The 25,141-nt window shown below is 61.2% G+C and overlaps 1 protein-coding gene across 4 annotated transcripts in view; it reads right to left on the bottom strand.

The window, feature by feature from the left end:
- CEMIP (cell migration inducing hyaluronidase 1) overlaps positions 1-25,141 on the bottom strand; it is a 128,196-nt gene that overhangs the window by 55,154 nt on the left and 47,901 nt on the right. For 3 of the 4 annotated variants that reach the window (XM_059371437.1, XM_059371438.1, XM_059371436.1), the window contains 2 exons: positions 4,059-4,780; positions 1,381-1,495 (listed from right to left, as the gene is read on the bottom strand). In XM_059371437.1, the coding sequence (XP_059227420.1) occupies positions 1,381-1,495; positions 4,059-4,244 (301 nt within the window). In that variant the 5' untranslated portion in view covers positions 4,245-4,780. The remainder of the gene's footprint in view (positions 1-1,380; positions 1,496-4,058; positions 4,781-25,141) is intronic. The other variant, XM_059371439.1, reaches the window with a different exon arrangement.

Below are 25,141 nucleotides of genomic sequence, written 5' to 3'. Positions count from 1 at the left end.
TCGGGTAAAGGTTAGTTTCAGTGGGTTTTCGTCTGTGGGGACCAGCCAGGGGCTGGACATGGTCAGAGCCTGGGCTGGAACATCTGCAGGGCAGCCGGCCTTCCCAGGAGGGCTGCAGGGGCAGGCAGTGGGCGGAGAATGAGTGCAAGCCCGGGGCACTCGGGCCACAGAGGGAGAGACAGCAGACAGGACCAGGAACCGGGAGAGCCAGAGCCTGGCCTCCTTCCCAGCTGTCTGCACCCAGACCAAAGAGAGACACCCCGGCTGCGGCAGAAAAGTACCTGGGGAGACCTCCCTACGGCCCTGAGGGGGGGGGTCATCTTAAAACAGACCCCGGAGCCCCACTCCTGGCCAAGCACCCATGAGCCTTGACGTTCACAAAGAATAAATGGATGAATTCAGGCCACGCTGCCCACGATCTCACCAAGTGTTAACACCCACCCTGCCTGCCCCGTCCCCGCTGGACCGACAAGATTCCACGAGAATCACACCGAAGGGATTCCACTCGTGACGACGGGAGGTTATGTCCTGCCCTCCACGGCCCGAGAACGACAAAACAGAAGAAAGCCCCTTCATCCTTGCGGCAGAAAAGCAGCCGGCAGGAGCCACGGCAACAGAGTGAGCCACGAGGGGGAAGGTACCGTGGCTCACAACCCTCGTTCGAAACGGACACGTGGTCCCCAGCGCTCCCCCAAGTCTGTTTCCCTGATGGCCGTTTCCTCTCGTCCCCGAAGACCTGCCCTGAGCTTCTGCCTGTTTGTTCAAAATCAATCCAGGAAAGAGCCGACACGGAGCTCAGAAAAGCAGACCTCGCGTGAGGCATCGCAGCCGATAAGACGCTTAGTGGTCCCCAGATTTTAGGAGGACAGAGCGAGGAGGGAGCTCTGGACGCAGGCGGAGGGGCAGGCTTGTGGCCAGATGTGCGATTTTTTTCTCTGGACGGCCCCTTTTCCCCAAAGCAGTTTGTAACATTTGAATTGGTTGTCAACTCTTAACCAGAAGGGGATTTAACACAAAAATCTCAATTTCTGGCTTCTCTTAAAAATTAATGTGCTCCCACAATGGGGCCCCACTTCCACATGGAGAGCAATTGGCTAGGAGTGAGAAGTAGGTGTCCCCCTCGAGGAGCCTGAACTTGCCAGGTGACCACGGTCCCCTCCTGGCCAGCCTGCGTCTGGCTGCCAGGGACGCGGTGCATGGAAGCCTGTGTCTGGTCCAGCCCCATTGTTTTGTGGCTTACAACAGAGGCCCAGGATGGGAGGTTAGCAGGGCCCCGCCAGAGCCCAGCCGCCCCGCCCCTGCCCTGGGGCTCCTTCTCCTGCCCCCAGCAGCCTCTCCTTCCACTGAGGCACCGAGCTCCCACGCGCCGTGGTGGCTCACCTGTGGACACGGCCCCAGGGAAGCAGGCCAGGGCCAGCCAGCTGAGGGTCAGCATCGCCTCGAGAGAGAAGTCCTGTCTGGTGGCAGCTCCCATCCTGGCGGCGGCTCCCTGAAACTGAAGCACGCCGAGTGAGACCCGGGACCTCAGCGGGCCGGAGTCCGCGGCTGAGGCGGGCACCGCCGACAGACTCGGTCCCTGGCACACACGGGGACAGGGCCCGCCGGGGCAGAGTCCTCGGCCGCCATGACTCAGGGCCGGGCAGACCGGGGCACACAAGCCTCGTCCCCATCCCGCCCGGGGCCTGCAGCTCAAAGACCCGGCGACGGATGGAATTTCATCCTCGGGGCCCGCACTCCCGCCCCTCCAGGGTGAAGCTTTTTTCCTAAGGAGCAGAGAAAACCAAAAATATTCCCACGCAACATGAGCTGGAAACCAGATGCCACAGACGTGCTGTGTGAGCTCAGCTCTTTGGACAGACCTCTCTGGGCCTCAGTTTCTTAATTTGGCAGACCAGGCTGTGGACTGGCTGAGTTCTAACCTTGGCTCCGATTTTCTGGGTCTACGTTTCTAAAATACATCTTGATAAAGTCTCGACAACAGGAAGTCTGTGTGTCGCGCGCCCTCTGTGTATCACCTATCCAAAGCAAGAGGAGATGACGAGAGACAATCGCCCCCATTTGTTCCCTCCTTCCTTGGGAAACGAACCCCCGGCTTTTATCTGCGTGTACGGTCACCTAGTCTAAAGGCCACCTTTCTGGGCTCTCTTATGTAAGTGGCACAATGGCCTTGGAATAAAGTTCTGGCCAACACCAACCCAGTATGGTGTATGAATTCCAGGAAATGCCTGTAAGGGAAAGCAAGAAGTCCTTCCTCCCTCCCTCTTGCTGGAGGGAATGTGGATGTGATGGCTGGATCTCCAGCAGCTATCTTGGGCTGCATAGTGGGAGCCATGTTGCTTTACATTGGCAAAGCAAATGTAGAGAAACATCGAGGCCCTGACCCTATGGAGAACAGAACAGCCCTAGGCTCAGGCTTTATTTTTATGTGTGAGAGAACTAAATTTCTATTTTGTTAAGCTTCTATTTTACGAAAGCTGCTTATCTTTCTCCTTTCACTCAAACAGACAGTGAAGATGGGACTCTGTATAGATAAACCCCACGACAGGAACTTAAAAAGATGACAGATTTCTATGGAAAGAACCTAGATGTCCATCCACAGAGGAATGGATCAAGAAGATGTGGTATATATACAATGGAATACTATGCAGCCATCAAAAGAAATGAAATCTTGCCATTTGCGACAACACGGATGGAACTAGAGCGTATCATGCTTAGCGAAATAAGTCAAGCAGAGAAAGACAACTATCATATGATCTCCCTGATATGAGGAAGTGGTGATGCAACATGGGGGCTTAAGTGGGTACGAGAAGAATCAATGAAACAAGATGGGATTGGGAGGGAGACAAACCATAAGTGACTCTTAATCTCACAAAACAAACTGAGGGTTGCTGGGGGGAGGGGGTTTGGGAGAAGGGGGTGGGATTATGGACATTGGGGAGGGTATGTGCTTTGGTGAGTGCTGTGAAGTGTGTAAACCTGGCGATTCACAGACCTGTACCCCTGGGGATAAAAATATATGTTTATAAAAAATTTAAAATTAAAAAAAAAATGACAGATTCCCCTTTTAGAACAGAATGCACGCAGAAAACATGTTTGTCCCTCTGTGGCCACACAGATCGCTCAGACTGGGCTTGGGCGGGTGGTGACCAGCTCTGGCTTCCCTGCCGGGGTCCCCGGGTCCTATCCCGGGCATGACAGCAGCTATGCCCAGAGAGAAACATTTCTTCCCTCAGGGAGAAAAGGGCCCAAATGCCTCTTGCCAGACACAGGCTCCTCCCCTGAACCAGCTCAGAGACAGATCTGACCATCCCTGGCCTGTGGGCTCCTGGTAAAGTGTCTGGGGTGCTCCAGGGGAGCTGGGGAATGCAGGAAGGTCCGAGCAGGGGCCCCCACGCTGGACCTGCGTCCTTCTGTGCAGGTGTGCTGGGAGGCGGGAGGGAGAACCGATACTCTCGGATTCGGTGCCCGCAGTGTCCTCCCTCCCTGGCCCGGGCCTGGCCTGCGAGAACAACAGGCCCATTCTAGTCGCTTCGGCCGGCTGCTGAAGCCTCGCATCACGGCCTCTGGGAACGGCGCCTTTCCCACGGGCCCCAGAGCAGGAGTGTCTGCTTTCCTAGAGAGGAGGGGCTCAGGGACAGGGAGGGGGCACTGCCCTCAGGGGAGAGCCGGAGCCCCGCTCCCGAGTCTGGATCAGGTTAGGAAAACCAGAGATAGCTGCTATCTGCAGATAACAGAGAAACCCCCCATCACCATGGGGTCCTCCGAGGGGCGCCCCGACTTCCAGGCCGTAGGCTGGCAGCTCCGCTGGCTAACAGAATACAACAGGCTCCCAGGGTCGTGGGGGCTGGCATGGGAGACAGTCTGGGTGCGGGCACCCCTTCTGCCCCAGCTCCGGGGGTCCCCTGGGAAGTGGGCCTCAGATTCCCACGTGGAGAGGCCGTCCGGGCATTCAGGGACCTGTGGCTCTGATTGCAACACAGGTTATTTCAGAGACCGAGGACACACATACACACACACACACACACACACTCCTCTTCTGGGTGCACACACAATGCCACCTGGAGGGCGAAGGCTCTAAGCCTCTTTTCCCCAACATTCAAGAGGCTTCTGCCGTGTCTCTGTCTGAGCCCCGGGAGACGGAGAGGCCTCCTGCCCAGAGAGGTGACGCCCACGTGGCCAGGGTGGGGGGCAGGTCTCTCCCGGGAGAGGCTCCAGTGCCCGAGTCCAGAAAGCCCGAGGAACATTCTGTTGAAGCGAGTCCCCAGAGTCTCTCGGATTTCACTTGGGAGCTCTTCACCGGGGGGGAGGCCGGCGTGATCCGTGGCTCACTCCAAGATTTCTGGCAACGGGAGCTGAGATTCTGCTGGCAAGATACGGTCCTGACCTGGTTCCCAGCTGCTGGAGGCCCGGGAAGAACACACACTGCCCCACAGTGCTAGAAGTTTCTGCAGGATGCTACGGGCCAGAGACTGGTCAGCTGCAGCCTGATGGCCATGAGCTGACCTGCTCCTTGAAGAGCGTGGGGGCAGCCGTCTGCAGAGCCAGCCAGGAGGAAGAGGGCAGACGGGTTATTTGGAACAACTCAGGACTCTCCATGACCAGCTCAGGGTTTCAGACCGGCACCGTTTCTGCTGTCCGAGGGCGGCCCAGGCCATGTGCTCCCAATTCTCACGGGGACGAGAGACACTGCCTCTGTCTGCCCATCTGGCCTTCACGTGCCCGGGGCCTGAATCTTGGTTCTTCCTGCAGGTGGTCGATCCTGGGGTCGGGGGCTTAGCACCTGCAGAGAGAGAAGGGAACAGAGTGTTGTTGGAGGATCTGGAGAGCCCCTGTGTCCCGGCCCACACTGCCCCAGCACGGCGGCACACTGGCCCCAGGGCGCGAGAGACCCTGTGCCGGCACGGCTGCAGAAGCCAAACCCCTTCGAGAGAGTCCTGGACGCCGGCCCAGCAGTGGGGGAGAGGGTCTGCTCCAGCTTGGAGGCGGAGGGTGACGTGGGACCTACGGGATGATCCGGCGGCCTGTGTCAGGACGGTGAGAGCACAGGGACAGTGTCTCCCCATCAAACCTGGCCTGTGGCAAGGCTGGTGTCATCCAAACCCGGACAAGGCTGGGCCCAGCTACTGGCAGGACGCTGTGGTCCAGAGGCCTCAATGCTGGCCACACGGCTGATACCTGGGAAATCATCTGAACACCTGGGGCTCCCTTTCATGGTAAAATCGGAGCTAATTCATCCTAAATTCCAAGGTCACTGTGGGATCAACCAAGATGCCTGACCCGAGGCCAGCACCTCCCCCCACCCGGTTTGTGCTCTCTGGAAGGCCAGCCTGTGCCCCTGTTTGTGGAGGGCCCCCGTGGGGCTGGTGCAGACCAGACCAGCCACACAGGCTCAACTTAGAACCTCTTCTGGACAAGAACCTGCAGACCCATGCCAGTGGCCACCAGAATTCCGGCAAACAGACAGAGCCGAGAGCGCCCCTCCCCGCCAGGCGGAAAGTGACTCATTAAAACGCAGGCTGGGCTGGGGTGTGATTCTGCCTTTCTAACCCGCTCCCGGGAGAGGCAGGTGCTGCCAGGCCGTGGGCCAAGACACAAGGATCTGCCCATTTTACAGAGGGGAAACTGAGGCACGGGGAGCCGGAGCCCGTGCCTGTGCCGTCAGGAGCAGTAGATGGAAATCCAGACCAGCGTCCGAGAGGGGAATTTCTGTCTGACCCGAACTTAGGGGACATGTGTCACTCTCCCGCCTCCCTACTTGCTTGGGGAGGGGCGGTGGGTGGAGGGAGACGGGCCCATCTGTTCCTGCCCCCGTCTCAAGCGAGGCATCACTTCAAGTCTTCGTTTGGGTAGTAAACACAGGCCTCAGATGCCCTTGATACACCCACAGAGGCTAAAAATTCCTTCTCCGAACAGAACACCTGCCTGGATACGGGGAATCCCCTCTGGGAAGCCACCTGCACGCGGAGCCATGGAGGGAGACGCTGCGGTTCCGTGGGGGGAGACGAACACACACTGAGGCTCCCCCCCAGCCCCGGACGGAGGCCCACAAGTCGTTCGGGTCCTGCTGGGCCGCTGAACCAAGCCCCCCACGGCGACACCGATCTGGCTCCCCAGGCCGACAACGTCTGTGTCTTCGCCGTGTGTCCCGACCCCCTGAGCAGGCACCGTGGGGGCGCCGGGGGTCAGGAAGGGAAGACCTCCGCCCTCCAAATGGCCCCCGGTCCCATCCCTCGATGCCATGGGCACCGAAATCAAAACGATGAGTGTGGCCCCCTCCCGCCCCCCCGGTGGAGATCCCCGCCGCCTCAGCCCCCCAGGAGCACCTGGCTCCCCGAATCGGAACCTCCGGGACTGGGAGCCCGGCCCTCCGTGTGTGAGCGAGCCCTCCCGGCGACGCTCCCGTGCGCGCACATCTGAGGACAGTGTTAACTCGGCTCAGAAGACACAATTGTCACCCGGGACCTCAGGGCCGACCCCACGAGTGTTCGACGGCGTGTGGGCGAGCGCTAACCATTTGGGCCGTGTCACCAGACAGACCCACGTGGCAGGGCCAGGCCGGCCGCAGAAGAGCGGTGTGTGATCGCGGCCCTTCCCTTAAAGCTCGGGGCTCCGTCCCCTCGGCTGTGGGCAGGGGATGGGTGGCGCCGGGCTGGACCGAACGAGGCGCACGGGTGTGGGGCGCCATGACCGAGCCGGCGTGCTCCGGGAGTGATGCTGGCCGCAGTCATCCCTGCCAGGTCCTGCTCGCTGCCTGGGGCCGCCCACCCTCAGCCTGACTTGCTAAGCGGGATTTTCCGGGAGCGTCTTCCGTGGATGAAGGGCTGGTACTGGGTCATCAGGTATGAGGCCTCGCTGATCCAGAGACGCCTTCTCAAAAGCTTGACATGGAGGGTGACGCAAGGGCCTCAGCCCCAGGGAGACTGTGCTTATGGGGGGGGGGGGGGGTGGGCACAGCTATGACACACTGGACACATGCAAGCAAACTAGTACTTTTCGTACCTGTAACTCTTCTCAAAAGTCTTAAGCCATTCCCTCAATGGAGGAAGAAAAAGATCATCTGTCCCCTTGGAGCTGCTTCTCTCCGCCCACGTCACCCCAGGATCATAAAGGAGAGGAGCTATCCCATTACTGATGCGGTGCTTCTCCCCAGAGTCACAAGCTCAAGGCCGGCGCGAGCCGACTGCAGGCTGCAGCGAGGAAGGCCCCTGCTAAGGCCAGCGCTCTCGGGGAGAGGGGACTGAGTACTCTAAAACGTGACCCGGGTGTCCCTGTGTCCCTATTCCTCGTCCCCAGGCATCAGATGCCCAGCATCTGCAAGTTCACCTCATCCCGTGCAAAGTGTGGCCCTTGTAGGGCTCCTCCTTCCCTCCAAGTCCATCTGGGGGTCCCTGTGGGCGCCCGCACACATGCGGGCATCAGCCTGTCCCTGTCCTGGGGCCACTGCTCCTGCTGGTCTCCACCTCTGCCCTCGCCAACGGAGCCCTTCCGCACGGGGAGGAGAGCCTGCCCCCCGGTGACCGGCCCACGGGAGCCCCCTCCACGCCTCGGCCTCACTGTGGAAGCCGCCTGTCTCATCTGCAGAGAGACGGGGGGCCAGGCTCTGTCACCTGTGCCCCAGCCAGGGCACACGAGGGCGTCTCCCAGGACAGGATTCCTCTCCCAGGAACCTCCCTGCCCGCCCCGCACGGGGGCGTCGGTCTGGTCTGCCCAGCTCATCCCGTGGCTATAAGTCAGTGGCTCTCATGTGGAAGGAAGGCTGCGGTGCCCCCTCCCCACCCCACACCCTAGACCTCTCAGCCTCCTTATACATCGGTGAGGGAAGCCGTGTGTGGGACGGGAGCTGCCCCCCGACTTTGAGGACGAGCCCATGTGGGTCCCACCTCGGGCTTGGCTGGGCATCATCTGTAAAAGGGACAGAAGCTCTGCTGGCCACCCTCCACCTCCCCCCACCCCCAGGGCAGGGTGAGTCTGAGCTGGGGTGGGGGAGGCTGCCCAGCCACCGGGCTCTCATCCCTAGCACCCCGCCCTGGCCATCAGAGCCCCGCAACCCCTCGGGGCCAGCAGCTCAAAGGTCAGCCAATGCCCAGAGCAGCCTGATCCCACAGATCCATGACCTCAAAGGCAAGCGTCTCCCAGGACCCTGAGTCAGGGCCTAGAACCTTCCCCGTGCGACCACCAGGCTATACACCTTCCCGGCCGGTTGTGTGTCCTCCCCCGGCTGGCTGAGGGGTTATGGCAATAAACACTTCATCAACTGTGTTTTTTAACCGAAAATACCAGCATCAGCAGTTGGCCGCACATGTCTCCTGGCCCACGGTTAGGCCATGTGTGCCGACTTGTTTCAGAGATTTCTGCAAAACGTCCCCTGCCTTCTCCTGGTCACCTCCAGCCCGGAAGCCGCCTGCTTTACCCCTCCGAGGGCCCCATGCTGGCCCGCAGAGCCCTCCTCCACGCCAGGGGGCCCCTGCCTGATGGCAGGTGCCAAGGAGCTGCAGGGGTGATGGAGGGCAGGGGCCAGGGGCTGAGGCACCTTCAGGGCAGGGGTTTGGACTTTATCCCGAGGGCTCCCGGCAGGCGAGCGGGAGGGGCCCTGAGCAGAGCCAGCCACCCACGTGTTCTCCATAAAGACGCCGGGCGGGGCTGGACCCGGGGAGGGGCGAGGGGTGGAGGGTGTGCATCTGGAGGACTCCACCGCCAGAGTCGAATTAATTCAGCACACATTTACCAAGCGCCTACTGCGTGACAGCTCAGGGGAAGACCTGCCGGTGTCGGTTACGAGGTCACAGTCTGGGGGGCGCGGGTGCCTAGGGAGGGGGGCAGTGGGCGGAGGAAGAATGTGGAGCCCTTACACACAGAGTGTGTGTCTGACGGTGTTCAGGGCGCTGGAGAAAGTCAGGCAGGACCACGGGGATGGAGCCGCTCCTGTGCACGGGGAGGTCACAGACGCACTCACTGAGAAGGGGACATTCGAGCAGGACTTGAAGGTGCGGACAGGGCAGGGGTGCAGTAGAGACAGGCAGGGGAGCTTGGTGTGTCCTCGGAGCGAAAGGAGCCGGGTGCTGGGGCAGAGACAAGGTCGGAGGACAGAGGGGACTGCCCAGCAGGGGTGAGGAGAAGAGCCCAGGGGCTGTCAGGGGAGGGTCAGGTGGGAAGGAGAGAGGCACGTGGGGCACACGTCTGAGGACGCGTTACGGAGACAGTGCCCTCCATCACGGCAAGGGCCCCGCTCAGGGCTCCATCAGTCACGCGGTCAGGCACGACTGGCTTCAAGGGAGCTGGCAGCAGGGGTGTGTTGGAGGGGGTCCCCGCTTACACGGGCCATGCAGCCAGCCCTGCACTGTTCAGTCCACGCGACGCCCTCCCCACTGACCGCTCAGCCTCATGCAGCGACGCTCCGGGCACCGTCTGCAGATGGCGTCCACCTGACTTACGGCTCCTCCGGAGTCTGGAGGCCAGAAGGGAGGGACATGAGGTGACTGGGCCTGCCTAGGGCACGCGGCACACGGCTGGGAAGGAAAGGTGTTCTCAGAGCCACAGAGTCCCGGAGCACGACCTGCCGTCGGAGCCGTGCTGGCTGTGGGTTCCTTGTGTGTGTACACAGTGTTCCTGCACCGGGGAGCTGCTGTCCTAACACACCTCCTTCCAGATGGAGAGGAAGGAAGGGCGGCGGCAGAGAGATTTGCCCTCGAGGCCCCGCGAGCAGGAGGAGCAGGCAGTGGAGCTGGACAGTGTGTGTGCACATGTGCGTGTGTGCAGATCACACTGCCACCCGCGGGCTCTGAAGCTGCGGGCCTGGGGCACGACCCAATAACCTCCGTTTGCACACACACAGCCTGATGCCTGGAGGGTCAGGACCCATGTCCGGACTCAGGACAGGCCCCCCCGCTGCCCTCCGGCACATGGATGATGAACAGGGCCTTCCTTCAAACTGGGAACAGGAACCTGTGGGGGCAGAAAATGCTTCCATGGTCTGTTCCAGAGGGGAGCCCTCTGTCCCTCACTCCCAGCTGCTGTGGTTCAGGCGGGGCTGACCCGCCACCTCGGCTGCCGAGGCAGACACGGGACCCAGCCTGGCCAAGGAATATATTCTATTCCCTGGCTGCCGGGATCTGTTGGGGAATGGTCACACGACCCGAGACAAAGAAAGGGGACGTGGAACTATTGGGAAGCTAGTCCTCACCCACGGAGGCTGGGGAGCCTGGAGCTGCCCAGGGCCTCTGTCTGTGCTGAGAGCACCTGCCTGAGAATGAGACGTGCACGGAGGAAGGCAGAGCCTACAGACAGAGAACGGGATCATCAAGCACCCAGATCCAGCTTTGCCTGAAGCTGACATTTTCAATCACATAAGCCAATAACGGCTCTTTTTCATGTAAGCCAGTTTGAACTGTGCGTCAGACAGTTACCAAGGAAACCATCCTGCCTGAGAAGGATCCAGACGAGGAAGGCAAGAGGAAGGCCCATTTCTCACAAGTGTTTTTGCGCTCATAAAATATCCATTTTAATCAACCAGGCCTCCTCTTACTGTATTGGGAAGGAGACTTCCTTTCTCCAGCTGTCCCATGTCCCTAAACATGCGTGTCCCTAGAAAAAGTAGTTCACGGGAGAAAGAATGCAATCGCCACCACCATGGTCCAAGACCCGTTCCTGTAGGAACCAGTAAGGACCGTCATTCCCCGTCCCTACCACGAGCCCTCTGCTCCGGTCATGGCACATTTTGTTTAAGACCCTTCGAGGGCTGCCCTCCCTCCTGGGGGGAACGGGGGACTCGTCACCCAGCCCCACGCGGCCTCGGGTCTCCACCCCTGCCACACTGGCCCCGTGGTCCTGTCCTCTGACGATGCCCGGCTTGCTTCTGCCCTGGGGCCTTCTCAGGGGCTGCCAGGAAGGGGGTCCTCTCTCGGCGCCCAGGGGGGCTTTCTCCACTCGTCAGAGTTGGTTGTCATATATTTACTTGTGAGTTTGCTCGGCGGCCCCAAGCTTCCTGGGGCCGGGGGGTGGCCGTTGGCCCGGCTGCTTGGAGGGTGGTCCGGAGACCATCAGCAGCACAGCCCCTGGGAGCTTGTTGCAACAAGGAGCCTCGGCCGAGGCCACTGACTGGCGAACTGGAGATTCTTGTGCACGCCGACCTCCCGGGGCCCCACAACGCCTTCGGAGCTCCTCCGTCCCCTCTGCCGGCCGGGCCCCTCCACCGGACCCCTCTTCCGGCAACCCGTCTGCCAGCGTCCCCAACGGCAACCTGTAGGCCGTGACACTCCCCACAAAGGAGCAGGCTGTGACAAATTCCGCCCCGAGCTGGGGCCCAGAGCGCTGACCTGAGAGCCTGGCTCGGGCGAGCAGCCCCGGGAGCCCCTGGGGGCCGACGCAGCACGAGGCCCGTGAGCAGGCACCTGCTGCGTCTGCGAGCCGGGCTGGAATGTGGCGAGCCGGGCCTGGCAGCCCTTCAGACGGCGGGGCCTGCCCCCCGGGCTCCCATTCCCAGGCGCGCACAAACCCCGGAAGGGCAGAGACGAGTGTTTGCACAGCGCACAGACTCTCCCCGCTCCTCCCGCGGCCCGGCCGGACTGGGGTCGGGACACTGCGCTTCAGTCTGGTTTCAGGTTGGGCCGGAGCCCTCCTTTGATCTGCGGGGGCTCGGCTCCTCCCGGCTGATTTATTTGCAGAAACCACCGCTGGTTTCCTGAGACTTCAAACACACCTACAGGAAGCGACCCCAGGTGGGGCCCAGCCGCGGCCTCTGGACGGCCCTACACACCCCTGCACTCCTACGGGCAGGTGTGACTCGTAGCCTCGGGCGGTGAACAAAATCCCGTGATCTTAGAGAGAAAATGGACTCTGATAAACCGGCTGGGGAAGGGCCCTTAGTAACGGAGGATCCTGGGAGACCTCGGGCGAGGTTCCTCTGGCCTCTCCTTTCTCTCTGTGAAGGAGACCCCGGGCCACCCACGCATAGGTCAAGGCTGACTCACGAGTAGGTCCCGCTCCGGGGCTGGGACAGAGAGGCAGAAGGAAGCATGGTGGCCCCTGCTCGGAGAAGCTCGCCAACAGGCCCTGAGTTCCGGGCACCCCTGCTTCACCACTAGGGAACCCCAGGCCTCCACAGGACGCCGCTCCCCCTACCACACCCCCACATTTACCAGAATGTTCTCCAAACATAGAGCCACGTTGCAAGAAGTCTGCCATGACCGCCAGCATACCCACAGTATTTTGCGGTATTTACCGTACCATGGAACTACGCATCCGTCCGTCCATCCCTCTGTCCATCCAACCAGAAAGCAACCTTGAGTTTCCGATGCAAACTCCCAGCACCAGCACACTCTCCCACAAACGCTTCAGTACGCCTGTTACTAAACAGATTTCAAGATGCACTGACATTTGTAAAATCTTTTTGAGATTCATTTATTTATCTTAGAGGGAGGGAGGGAGAGTAGGGGCGGGAGGGGCAGAGAGGGAGCGAATCTCAAGTGGATGCCATGCTGAGCGCGGGGCCCGACACGGGTGTTGAACCCACGACCCTGAGATCATGCCCTGAGCCGAAACCCGGAGTTGGGCACCAAACTAATTGAGCCACCCAGGCGCCCTCAAACCTGGAAAGGTAAAATCTGCATCTAGTGACATGCACAAACCCTGAGTCTTTATTTGCTGAATTTTGGAAACTGCCTGTACCCACGAGACCCAAGCCCCCATCCAGGCGAGAACATGAGCGTCATTCCAGAACATTCCCTCGCATCCCGTGCCAGTCAACTCCCTCTCGGGAGATTCAAACACCGTTCTCCCCAAACGGTACTTCGCCCGCTGTGGAACTTGGTGTACACGGAACGACCCAGAACGTAGCCCTGCGTGAGGCTTCCTTCCCTCAGCACGTTTCTGGGAGGCGGCCGCGTTCTTGTGAGCGTCCGGGGTCCCTGGGTCCTAACTGCGCGGTGGTCCCCGACGAGCGCCAATGGGCTCCTACACAGCTGCCTTCTTACTACTCCCGGGAACCACACCTGGAGTGGGTCTGGGGGGACAGAGCCGTGTCGGTGCTGTCCTCGAACCCAACAATGTTCGGGGGGCGAGGGTCCTTGGGTCACCTCCAGCCACGTCGCCCTGATGAGAAATCGGGCAAGTCCCGGCAGCTCCCCGCTCTCCGGCTCCCTCGACAGCAAGACGCTGGCGGAGGGCGGACCCTCAGACGGCTCTGCACGGGCCACCGAGTGGCTCTGCCATTCTAGGTCATTTCCGCAGGTTCTTGTGGATATAGGAGTCGCTCCGTAGCATTCGGTGCTGACGTCTCGCGGATTTACTTCTCCCGTGTCTCCCCTTTCGCTCAACTCCTTGCACTCCCTGTCTTCAACATTTCAGGCTACCATTCCTCTCTGACACCTAAGGCCCTTAGTCTCTTCTGCCTCAGGGGCGCTTGGGGGAAATTTTCTTTCTTTCTTTCCTATTTTTTTTTTTTTTTAAGTTCTGTTAGTTAACATACAGGGCAATACTGGTTTCTCGGAGAGACTTTTAAAAGACAGTGTATACAAAGGGGTTCAGAAAGCACGGGTATGCAGTCGGCGCTCCATAAAAGCCACCTTCCTTCCCCAGCTGTATGCTCCCGGACAGGACAGTTGCTGGAAATAGCACACGCCCCCCCCCCCCCACCAGAGAGGGGCTGCCCTGAAGAATCAGGACCTCGGGCCTCCTGCCCGCCGGGCGGTGCTGAGAGTGGATGCCTGCAGGGTCCCCCGGGGCCCACAGCCTGGTCACCGGGGGCTGCAGCCCATGCGTGTGTCACAGCCAAAGGAGCGGCCAGCAGCACAAGGAGCCCCCGCCTCGGGTTCTGGCCTCCTCTGACGAGCTGAGTGGCGGCCCAGGACCTGGCCTACGTCCAGCCCGAGCTGCCTGTGCTGCCTCAGACCTTCCAGAGGTTCCAGCTGGAAAAAGTTAGTCCTTGCTTTTCACCATAAAGTGGGAGAGAGCAGTCCTGGCTAAGGGAGGCGGCGGCCCTGTCAGCTCGGGGGGCCTGCGGGGGCCGCGATGGTGCCCGGCTGGGACCTGACTCCAGCTTCTTCTGGCCTCTGAGTCTCTGTGTGTCCCTAGTATTGTCTTTCCAGCGCCTGGGAGCAGGGATGGGCCTTGAAAACCATGAAGCCCACAGCTTGCCCAGGGTCTCACACTGAAGATTCGAGCTGGGTCCCAGTTCAACTCAATGTACACGGGCCACATATGGAATTGGAAATATGAAAGTGTCCGTGTTCAACCACTTCGATCTACCAAAAATGGGAGTTTCATACAAGTCAGTCTGTCCAGGCCCTCTTAAGTGGACGCTGCTGTCCTGGAGTCTGGGCGGTAGTGGGGGGCGTGGTCCAGAGACAAGGAAACGTCGCGGACACTGCCGTTTGTGATCTACTCGGTGTGGCCATCTCTTTCCTGAATAGTCCTACCTCCTGCTGCCCGGTCCACGCCCTCTGAATTGGGTCGGTCACCTTCGCAGGGTTTCAAAGACCCCCGTAGTCTGAGGCCTCCCAAGTCTCTGCTGTGAGCCAAGGTCTTGACTGTGCTCCAGGCCCTATATGACTGACCTGCCCTTTTTCAGGGTGGCCCTCCTGGAGCCGTGTTTGTTCGGCAGAACTCCTGAGTCCTAGGCCAACATATTGGACCAATGAATGGGTGCAACCGACCGAAGCTAGGCTGGTGCTTTTTCTCCGGGTTCCAGTCCTTTCGTGTGGCCCGGCTTTACACCTGCCTCTGATTCTAGGAGATGCCGCCTGGTCCTTACAATAAATCCAAACCCATGCATTTTTTTTTTTTTTTTTTTTTAGATTTTGTTAAATTGAACTCAAATGGTTTCTCTTACTTGCCCAAAGTCATGGTTCCTGCACCCATAAAGGAGTGACCTCGCCTTTCTCTCTGAAGGTCTTAAACAGGTATTGGAACTTTCGGACACAAGCATTTCTCGGTGTAGATTTCCACCGTGTTCTCAGTGGCTCTCTCGTGTGGTTACAATCCCACCCATCATGGCCGGGACTCTGTGAGGACACAGGGTGTGATGCCCTGACTCCCTCCGTATCCCGGGGCTGGACCGTGAGCGGAGGGGACTCCTGGAGGACCCGTAAAGATGGCGCCATGAGCGCGGGCCTCCGGGGCACTTGGCCACCCAACTCCATAGGCACCTGTTAGCAGCTGCTCTCCTGTGTTTACAGTTCAATTCGTGTTGGGACAGAGACCAGCTGAAAATCACACACACAGCTTTCAGACGCTCGGCGCTGCACACCCTCCGTCTTCCCCTTCGGTGCTGAAGATGAGATAAGCCCCACCTTGTCTGGCTGCCCTCCAGGGTCCCGGCATAAAAGGGAGAGAGAGAGGAGGCGGGATATCCCTCCCCGTATGTTGTGACACGAAGGCAGGGGGGTAAAGCCCTTCTTTGAATGGGGACAAAAGGCTGTTTTGTTTTGTTTTGTTTTTTTAAACACGTCTCTGTATGAAGAAAGACGATGCCAGAGAAAATGTTTGCAAACGGGGTCAGAACGTGTCCCATGCCATAAAAACAAGGCGCTGTCCTCAACACCAAACGGACACCATTTCTGTGCTTAGTTACTAGTTAGGCCGCTCCGATTTCCAAAAAGCGCATCCAACGTAACCACCGATTCCCAGTGGACTGCGAATTGCAATGACACCCACCGGGTGCCTTCTACGGGCCAGGCACTGGGCGAGTCGCTTTCTCTCTGGTTTGTCTCTCACCAGAGCCCGGAGACTAAGGGGCTAAGTAATACGTCTCTTCTGGGGTCCACACCGTCGGGCTTTCAAGCCGTAGCATCTTTTCCTAGCTGCTTTGCTATCCTCAGAAACTAATAGTCCCTTGGCCGGACCACAGTGAACTCGCAGATAAGTGCCCCTTCCTGCCCAGCAAACTCAGCCCCCTCCCTCCTTCGCTTATGCCCCTGCCCACCCACACAGAAGCTGGCGACATCTACCGCCTCATCTCCTCTCCAGCCGTGGACGCTAGCACAACCCCTCTGCTGGACGTTCACGGTGGCCTCCTGACCCGTCTTCTGTCTCCGGTCTCTCCCTCCTTCTGACCCGTCCCTTTCCCCGCTGCCCGTAACCTTGCTCTCAGGTCTCGTACGCCACACCTTTCCAAAACCCTTGATGCCTTGGGAGGTCCTACGTGCCACGACCCCCAGCTGTCTGCTCAACCTCGCCTCTTGGCCCTCTCCGACCCGACCCCACCTGCTGTGTTCAGCTCACCCCGGGCCGCCAGAAGACTGCCCCCGAGACCCCGTGCACTCGCATTGTCTATCCCTTTCCTCATGGTGCTCTTTCTGCTTCGATGGCTCTTTTCCAGGATCACCGGCCGAGAGAAACCCGGCCACCTGTCCAGGACAACTTACAGGTCTCCTCTCCCCGGAGCCCGTCGTGGCTTCCCGCGAGGAATTAATCCCTGCTTTCTTCCTCACTCCCCTTCTCTGTTGAATGCTTGTCCTTGTGCATAATCACCTGTCAAAGACTGTTACCCGTCTCTCCCACTAGAATGGGGGCTTCAAGAGGGCAGCGAGCCTTACTGTCTTCACCTCTGTGTCCCTGGTCCCGGGTCTGGCAGAGGAGAAATTCAGGGAGTGCTTGTCGGATGAATAACAGAATCGACGTGCCAAGAAATCAATGGACAAACGACTTATCATAGCTCTAAGAGGACCCTCAGGTGCAGAGCAGGTCATCCATCGGCTGGTCACGGGTCCACCTCCCTGTCTCCTGGCCCTGCCCTGATCCGGCCCTGGCCCGGTCCTGCTGCGGAGCAGTGTGGACCCCCAAGGGTCTGCCCACCTCTTCTCTCCTAGACTCTGGCCCTCCTGCTCCCATGTGGTCACGATGGGGCCTCCCACGCGAGTCAGTGCCCCACCGGGTAGGCCGCGCCAACGGGCCCACAGAGCACCTCCAGGCACAGCGATGAGCCCCTCCCCCGGCGTTTCCGACTGGGGTCAGAGATGGTGTTTGAGGACCTCTTCCTGCTGCAGTGGGTGTGGTTCTTATAAAGAGGCAGCCCCGTCCGCTTCCCTGTTCCCTGTAGGTCCACCCTGGGAGATCCAGAAGCCGATGGGGAGAGAAGAGCAGGGGGAACAGAGTCAGGGAGGGGAGGTTGAGCCCACTTCCAGCGGCCCCGAGGTCGGAGCCCTCACTCCTTGCACAGGCTGTCCTTCCAACCTACCCGGGTTCACTGCCACCTCGCCCTCTCCTTGTGGCTGAGGGGCCTGGAGGTCGGGTGTCCGCCACTGGCAACCCCAGAGCCCGACAGGCAGACAGAGGCACACGGGGCTGGCCTCCTCCTCGCTGAGGCCCCGAGCCGTGGCTCCCCGCCCCGCCCTCCCCGCGCAGCCGTGGTCCGTCCACAAAGTCCCTGACAATGTGGGTCTTCTTCTAGGCGGAGGCAGAAGGTCACAGCGGTAAGAAAGTTGTCACCCACGTGCTGCGTCCGGGAACCACCCCCTTGGCCAACTCCCGCCAAAGCTTCCCGGGTGCTCGAGTCCCGCAGACTCCGGCCTGCCGACCCTGACGGGGTTACCCTTTCCCACCCCTGCCTGGGCAACCCCCATGGCTCCCCGCTCTCCAGCCCGAACACACGGCGCTGTGCTCAGTCCTGCTCGAGAGCCCCCGCTGCGGCCCACCGGCTCTGGCTGGCTCGGTACCGTGCCCTCCCAGCCCAGCCCATCACGCTCTGTGCCCACCGACGTGCAACGTCATGGGCCACGCACCGTCTCCCGGGCAACCCTGGTCCATTTCTGCCTCTGTCTCTGCTCACTCAGCGCCCCTGCCTGGGGTCCCCCCACGCCTCGGGGAGTGCGCGTACATCTCCACATTTCCACCTGCCTCACTTTCAGGCGCTTCCCCAATTGCCCTCGTGGACACTTTGCTCCTTGACCCATTTTCTGGCTCCCCCTCCCCGTCTCTCCCGTTGCCCACTCTTTACGACATTCCAGTTAAGACAAAGCTCACGCGTCCCCTGCGGTCCTCCTCCACCCCACACGTGCAGCGTGTGTAGACCCCGAAGCCAGGACTGGCCCACGGTCTCCCGGGCCCCCTGGCAGAGCCGGTTGTGTGAGGGGCGAGGAGGCAGGAGGAGGCCAGGATGACTCAGGGCTTTGTGGCTGGGGCGGAGGGGGCCCCAGGCCGAGGGAATGGTGAGCACATTTCCCGGCTGGCTGCACGCCTTCGGGATTGGAGAGGCTGTTGGCAGCCACGCGTGGCTGTGCCGTAGGCCGTCGTGGGGGTGGGCTCGGAGACGAGGAGAGGGAGGTGGGTTGTAGACACAGTTTACAGAGGGCCCTGGAGCCATGGGGGAGGGGGTCCGAACCCATCAGGGGACCCCCGAGCTGGGACGAGCGCGGAACGGATGCCGCTGGGGTGACCCTGCCGAGGGGCTGCACCCACACTGTAGGGCCAGCCCTGCCTTCAGAGGGACAGCATCCACGCCCCTTCCCTCCGCCGAGGCCCCCCTTCCCATCTGGGTGCAGGCTGTGCCCTCCGGGCCAGCAAAGCCGTCGGAGAACTCGGAGTCCCCGCCCGGTGCGTGTGAGGCTGGCGGTTCAGCCGCCGGCATCTGGCTGCCCGCCAGGCCCACCACCTGCTCGGGCAGGTGCCCCAGCTTTCCCTGCTGCCGGCAGCTGCCAATGCGGCCTCTGCCCCCACAGGCTCCGGGCTGCTCCGGCTCTCCGAGGATTCTCCCTCCCTAGGAGCACACAGAGGCGGGTTCCTTCCCTTCGCGCTGGTACCTGCTGGGAGGGAACCCCCAGAGAGCCCCTCCATGAACACAGCGATGTGCACCAAGTTAGTCCCTCTCCCTAAAATGCCAGCCTCGGCGCGAGTGCGGGCCAGAGCACCAGAGCACCAGGACTTGGCGCGCCGAGGCTCCGCCTTCCCCACCAGCTGTCCCAGAGCCAACAGGCCTGCACATACGTTACAAGGTGCGGAGCGGGTTGCGTGAGGCCAACCCGAGGTGTCGGAGCAGGAGGCGGGAGCCGCTGAGGGGTGGCGGTCCAGGACCCAAATCTCTCATCGACCCTTTCCCAGAACCGTGGGGCATGAGTGCTCCTGCCTGAGGTCGGGGCTGCCGGGGATCCGGGGGCACGGCCAGAGGAAGGGCGTCCCCCACCAGCCCTCCCAGACCATGCAGCATTCTCCAAAGCTCTTTCTCGGGTCCTTACTTATTTTTTTCTTCAGATTTTCCAGTAAATCATTCACCTTCTGTCTTCTTCCTGGGCTATCTCCTTGTTAAGGCCTGACAATCATCCATGTTCTATCTGCTGTGGTGGGAGCACAGCCCTGTGGCCCTTCTTGGGGATAAAGTCCCCCTCGTCCCCGAGGAGGTGTTGGGGGAATGAGCAGGCACACGGCTCAAGGGCGCTGTGGTATCGCCATTGCCCTGAAAACCACAGAGGGAGTCCCAGGACAAGCATGGGCCTCCGCAGCTCCCTGTCCACACCCGCTGCCCCTGCAGACTTAGGCTATCAGGTGGGCTGACCGGCGTCAGGTGTGGGGCCGGCAGGCACCTGACTCACCGTCACCGAGCTCTATAACACCCTGAACGAGCCTGTGGTTTTACCAAGCCAGGAGGGGGGGGTCTCAGAATGGGGCTGAGCCCCTGTCTTCTTGGGAGCATGACGGCCACTGCCTTTGGTGCCCAGGATCATCACAGACACAGAGCTGCCAGTCAAAGACCCTCGCTGGAGAGGAGGGGAAGAGACAGCTGGTGCCGACTGACCCACTCTCGGGGCGCAGGCGTGAGGGTCTAGTCAGCACCCCGCAGTGACTCCTTGGCCTCCTGCTTGCACCAAGGGCTCCCAAGCCGCTGCTGGAGCATCGCCCAAGCTTTCTGTCGGCTCACACCGGCTTGATGCATAGTTTTCTTTCCCCTGGAGCCTGACATCCATGAGCCACTGGGTCCCCAAAGCTACCTAAGAACACCCAGGACCTTTAAGAACTACCCATTCCGAGGCCTTTCTTGGAAATCTTGATTCTGTACCTCTGGGCTGGGACCCAGGAATGGATCTTTCTAGAAATGCCCTCAGGGCTCCTGACCCGCAGTCCGCAAGGGGAAACTACTGGCAGCCCCCAGGTCTGTGACCGGAACCACCCGACGCGCTAGGCTTTAACGTCTGCGACCGAGTTCCTAGACCCAGAATCAGGGCTTTGCGCTAACAGTGTTCGGGCACTTTCCTCTTCCTGTAGCCACCGGGTCTGTCCGGATTTCCGGCCTGCCATCCAAACCCTTCCCCGGCCAGTGGCAGCGGCGCCTCTGGCCGGCAAGCCTTTCTCACCGCCGTCCCGGCCTCTGGAGGAAGAAACGAGCGGGTCTCCAAGCCGCTGCTTGTCATGGGGCAGCGACTCAGCCCAGCGGCCACTGCTTATCACGGGGCAGCGACTCAGCCCAGCGGTCTGCTTGTGGCCAGGACGGCGGCAGGAAGGCCTCAGCTCACCGCCTGGAGCACAGTACGTGCTCTGCGAACGTCAGCCCATGTGTTGGGTGTTGTCAGTGCAACTGCCGAAAGCACCGGGCTCAGCGCCCACACCCAGAACACGGACACGTCCCCTCTGCACATCGGTTCCATCGGCCCGGACGGCCGTGTGCACGGACGGCTGCCCCAGGGGTCCGGGACCTCCAGCATGTCCCCTGCAGGGGAGGCCCCGTGCAGTGGCTCTGGGGACCAGTCTCGTGGCTCCTGGGCCGGTGGAGCAGACGTACTGCAGGACCCTGTGGTTCCGCCCAGCGGTGCGTTTCTGCCCAGATGAAAACACGTCCACAAGCGTGTTCCCAGAGACGCTGTTCGTGACCACCCAAAAGTGAAATAAGACAGATGTCCACCAACTGGTGAATGTCAACGCGAAATACGGAGGACCCGTCCAACGGAATACCACGGGCCACCCCGCGGTGGCAGCACTAGCCCCCACTGCTACACAGACGAAGCCTGAAGACGTGATGCTCGGGGGAAGGAGTGGCTTGAGGGCCACTCCAGGACCTAGTGACACAGTGGGCAGCGTGCTGACAAGGCCAGTCCGCGGGGACAGGAAGCCAACTCACGGTTGTCGGAGGCCGGGGGACGGGGAACAGAGGAACACTAGGGGACAGGGTGTCTGGGGTGCCACCAGGGTCTAAACTAGGGAGAGCTGACGACAGTCCTTGTACACCTCTCAGCATACAAACGGACGGTGCAGAAGAACATGCATGTCTCATGGTACGAAAATCAAATCTCAAGCTGTTACCGTCCCTGGCTCTCCACAGGCCACTGGACAAGTCACTTAGCCAGTGAAAAATGTAAAACGCCCTGGATGGGCGAGGGCTTGACGTCAGGGGACACCTTGTGATCCTGTGATAAACCGTCATTACCATGATCAGTCATTACAACCCCACGAGTCGTAAGTCCAAGCGGGGTTGTAGGCCGTCTGCATGCGGATTCACAGCCCCGCCAACAGCACAGCCCAGGGGAGGACCGCACCTCCGCTCATGGGCGCAGAGCCTGGGGCTGCTCAGAAGGACACGCGGGGTCCCAGACTCAAGAATTAGCTGGATCAGAATTCAAATCTTGGCTGGTCTCCCTCCAAAGTCTATCGCTCATTCCTTTGTTAATTCAGCCGCCCCCAAGTTTACAGGACGACGGAGGCCAATGCATGATGACAAGCGACACCACGAGTTATGCGACGTGAGAATGTGGGAGTCTGGGCAAGTAGAACAGGGGAAGTCGAGGCAGCCCAGGCAGGGGTGGTGCGGGAGAGCTTAAGGACATTCAGGAGGCTGCGAGATGGGTGACGTGTCCCGGGGGAAGAGGGAAGGGTGCTCCGGGCGGGCCGGTGACAGTGAGCACACACAGGTCACACCCGCACCCTGCACCTGGGTTTATGGGCGCGGGGAGAGGCGTCCAGCAGGAACTCCAGAAAGTCACTGGGACCAACGCGGCCTCCGAGCTGGGCGAGCCGCTCTGTGACCGTCCTTCCTGAGGGTCCGTCCTTCTGTCCTCCTGCTCCGGCCCGAGGCGCACGGTGGGCACGCAGACTAGGTGGGTGGAAAGGAAGCACACTGGTCCCTCGCCCTCCGGAGAAGTTTCGGGGCGGAGAGGGCGTAGCCGAGGGCACGCCCGCTGCGGACGGAGTCACGCGAGGTGTAGCCGGGTGTGCGGGGGCTCACCCAGCTCTGCGGGGGCGGGGAGCACCCCGGGACGCCAGGCGCTCGGCCTGAGGCTCCAGGATCCCAGCCCTCTTGCCCCGACTCTCCGGGTCTCATCCGGCCGCCTGGTGGCTCCAACGGCCCCGACGGGACTTCCCAGCTCACCCACGCCCACCGCATCCCCAGCCAGCGTCACCGGGAACGGTGCGAGGTTGGTATGAGCAAAGGAACACTGTCCCGGACCCCCGGTCACGGCCCACTCATGAGAGCGTCACTCTCCAACACCGTCCTTCCTGGGCAGTGACCGGGGCCCGAGGCAAGAGGAGGACACCAGGGAACCGGGACAGAGCGGGGTGGAGATCGCGCGCCCGTTGTCCTTCCACATCGCCGACGGGGCTTTCTTGGATGCCGCAGAGCACAGGGGCTACTAGATGCGTCTCTTAAGCGTATCCGTCTCCACTAGCCTCACCCTCTAATACGTAACGGTCAGATCACCGCGTGCGACGGAAAATGTTCAGTTTGTCCACACGTTACTTCAAAACCATTCCACAAACCGTTCGAGTTTGAGGACGCTCTGGTCTGCTGACCTGGAGGCTCTCCCAGCATTTGAAGCAGCAGGAAGCACCGGGCCTGCTGTGCTCCGGGCTCTGGCTGCGCCCCGGGCTGGCGGGGTCCGGGGCCACCTCTGCTCCCCCGCCCGAGGCCGGCCCGGCCCCGCTTGACTCCTGCTCCTCCGCCAGCCTCCATGCTTCGGAGCCATCTCGGTCATCCCGCGCTACCCACTGTCCCCGGGCACGCTCCCTGGGGGTGGGGGCCCGAAGGGGAGGTGGGGACACAGGACGTGAGGGGCAGCCCCACGTGGCCCGGGTGCCAGCCCACCAGGGGCAGCTGCTCAGGTCGGACCGGCCGAAGGAGCCCTCAGTGAAGGGAGCAGACGTTCCACTTGGGGCTGCCACAGCCCTGAGTCAGCGGGGGTGGCCCCCCAGAAATCCCAGGGAGCACAGGGCAGGACAGAGGAGTCACCTGGCTCACAGTGCAGGAGGCTCCGCAGCTGTTTCTGTCCCCCGGCCCCCCGCCCCCGTCCTAGCATTCGGCTTAGTTTAACAGCCCCCAGCTTCTGGCTGGAACTTTGCTGCCTCTCCTCCGCGGGATGCCCTGAGCCCCAGGCGGGGGCACAGGCAGCTGCAGGAAGGGGCAGACGGAGGTGGGGGACGTGGGCACACACGCAGGAAATTCACGCCTACTGAGCAGCTGTTGCTGGGGCCGGGCGTGAGCGCCAGGGAGGCCGGCTGAGCGGCTGCGGGGCGGGGGACCCGGCGTCCTGCTTTGCCGGCAAGGTGAGCGTGCCGGGCCGGCTTCCCCCAAGGCAGACCCCACGGAGAGTCGCGATCTGGGCGATAGGGCGGCTGGACAAGGTCGGGGCGGTGTTCTCACGTGCTCTGTCCCTAACTCACAGGGAGGCCTTGGGCGAGGGTGCCTCTTTGCCTTGGCTTCCCCATCTGGAGAGTGCGGAGAGGTCTCCTGCTTTCGCAGGGCCGCGCTGCCACGATCCCAGCTGGCTCCTTAGTGAGTGGCAGGGCTCGCTCCCGACCCCAGGCCCAGCGAGCGGCCCCCCGAGGGGAGAGTTTCCGCAGGATCTGCTCAACACCCAGGCTTCCCCGCTGTGTGCGGGGGGGCCACGCCGCACGGCCAGCCCGGCACGGGCGTCCCGCTCACCCAGCTGTCCGCGTGCAGTCAGGGTGCCCACAAGGGCAGAAACGCTTGGCCGGCAGCTCTGAAGCGACTGAACAGCGCTGGCCTCATCACAGGCACTCCAGCGGGCTCTGGACGGGTGCGTGAGCACACGGGCGGGGGACGCTCTCGCCTCACACTCGCTCTCCCCATCAGCCACGTGGCCGGGGCCCAGTCGGTCACCCGACACTCCCGACCCTCGCCACGCTCCCCTGGACAGTGCTGGCCATCGTGGCTCCTACGCGCGTGGGCCCTTCAGGAAAAGTCGTTAGAGACCTTGCGCATGTGTCTGGCGCACAGTAGGTTCACTATTGTCCGTTATGAGACGGCTCTGCCTAACGTCCAACCACCATCCGCCCGGCCGTTCTGCACCATCTAGCGTCACTAGCAAAGCGCCTCTGTGCGTGCTCGTAGCTGGGGGCCTCCACCGATCGCCGACATGGGACTGGGGGCTCCTCCCATTGCCGGGAATCTGGCCTCCCCGCCCCCCACACACACTACTTCCTCCCCACCCTGGCTCTAGGGCTTTCCGGGGTCCACCTGTTCTCCCTTCCTGTCTCCACACCCCGGACCTCCTCAGGCCTCACCGCAGGGTCATGCGTCCCGGACCCCCCAGCACTGGTGGGCTTCCCTGTGCCCCACACTTGCTGCAATCCGCCCTCCCCAACCCCCACCTGCCCCCGTCCTGGCCATCTGTGCCTCGAGAGCGCAGAACAAGTCTCAGTGCTCGGTGAATGTTTGCCGACTGCTGAATCAGGGCACACAGGAGACCAGAGGAGAGGCCCTGGTGGGAGGGGGGAGGCCATGCAGACGGACAGGCGCAAGAGGCCACCCTGTGCGTGACTCATTCGCTTTGGACCCACCATGGTTTTGTTTCAAAGAGAATTGGAAAGAACGTCTTTCAGACGGGCACGGGTGGAATCCAGCTAGCTTCTGTTCCGAGGCTGTTTTAGTAAGTGGGCTGTTGGGACTCTGGTGCGGCAGCTTCTGCTAGAAATGCAACTCCAGAGGGGACAGCGACGGAGTGCCGCTACTGATGAACTCGTACCCTCCTTTGGGTGCCGTGCAGGGCATGCGCTAGGCCTCCTCGGGTTACGATCCTTGGTGTTCAGAGGAGGCAGGAAAGCCTTTGGAAGACTGGGTCACTGTCTCAAGGTCATGTGGTTCATCTGGGCAGAGCCATGAGTTGAACCCTGGTCTGTCTGGTCTTAAAGTGTGTGTTTGACCCCCATACTGTGCTGCCACTAATTCCCACCAGTGTGGCCAGCCACCAGCCTCCCAGCCCTGTCCCCG

This window comes from Mustela nigripes, chromosome 13 (genome assembly GCF_022355385.1).
Source record: "Mustela nigripes isolate SB6536 chromosome 13, MUSNIG.SB6536, whole genome shotgun sequence".
Taxonomy (NCBI): Eukaryota; Metazoa; Chordata; class Mammalia; order Carnivora; family Mustelidae; genus Mustela; species Mustela nigripes.
The sequence above is the reverse complement of the archived record's forward strand: the minus strand, read 5'-3'. Positions and strand labels throughout refer to the sequence as shown.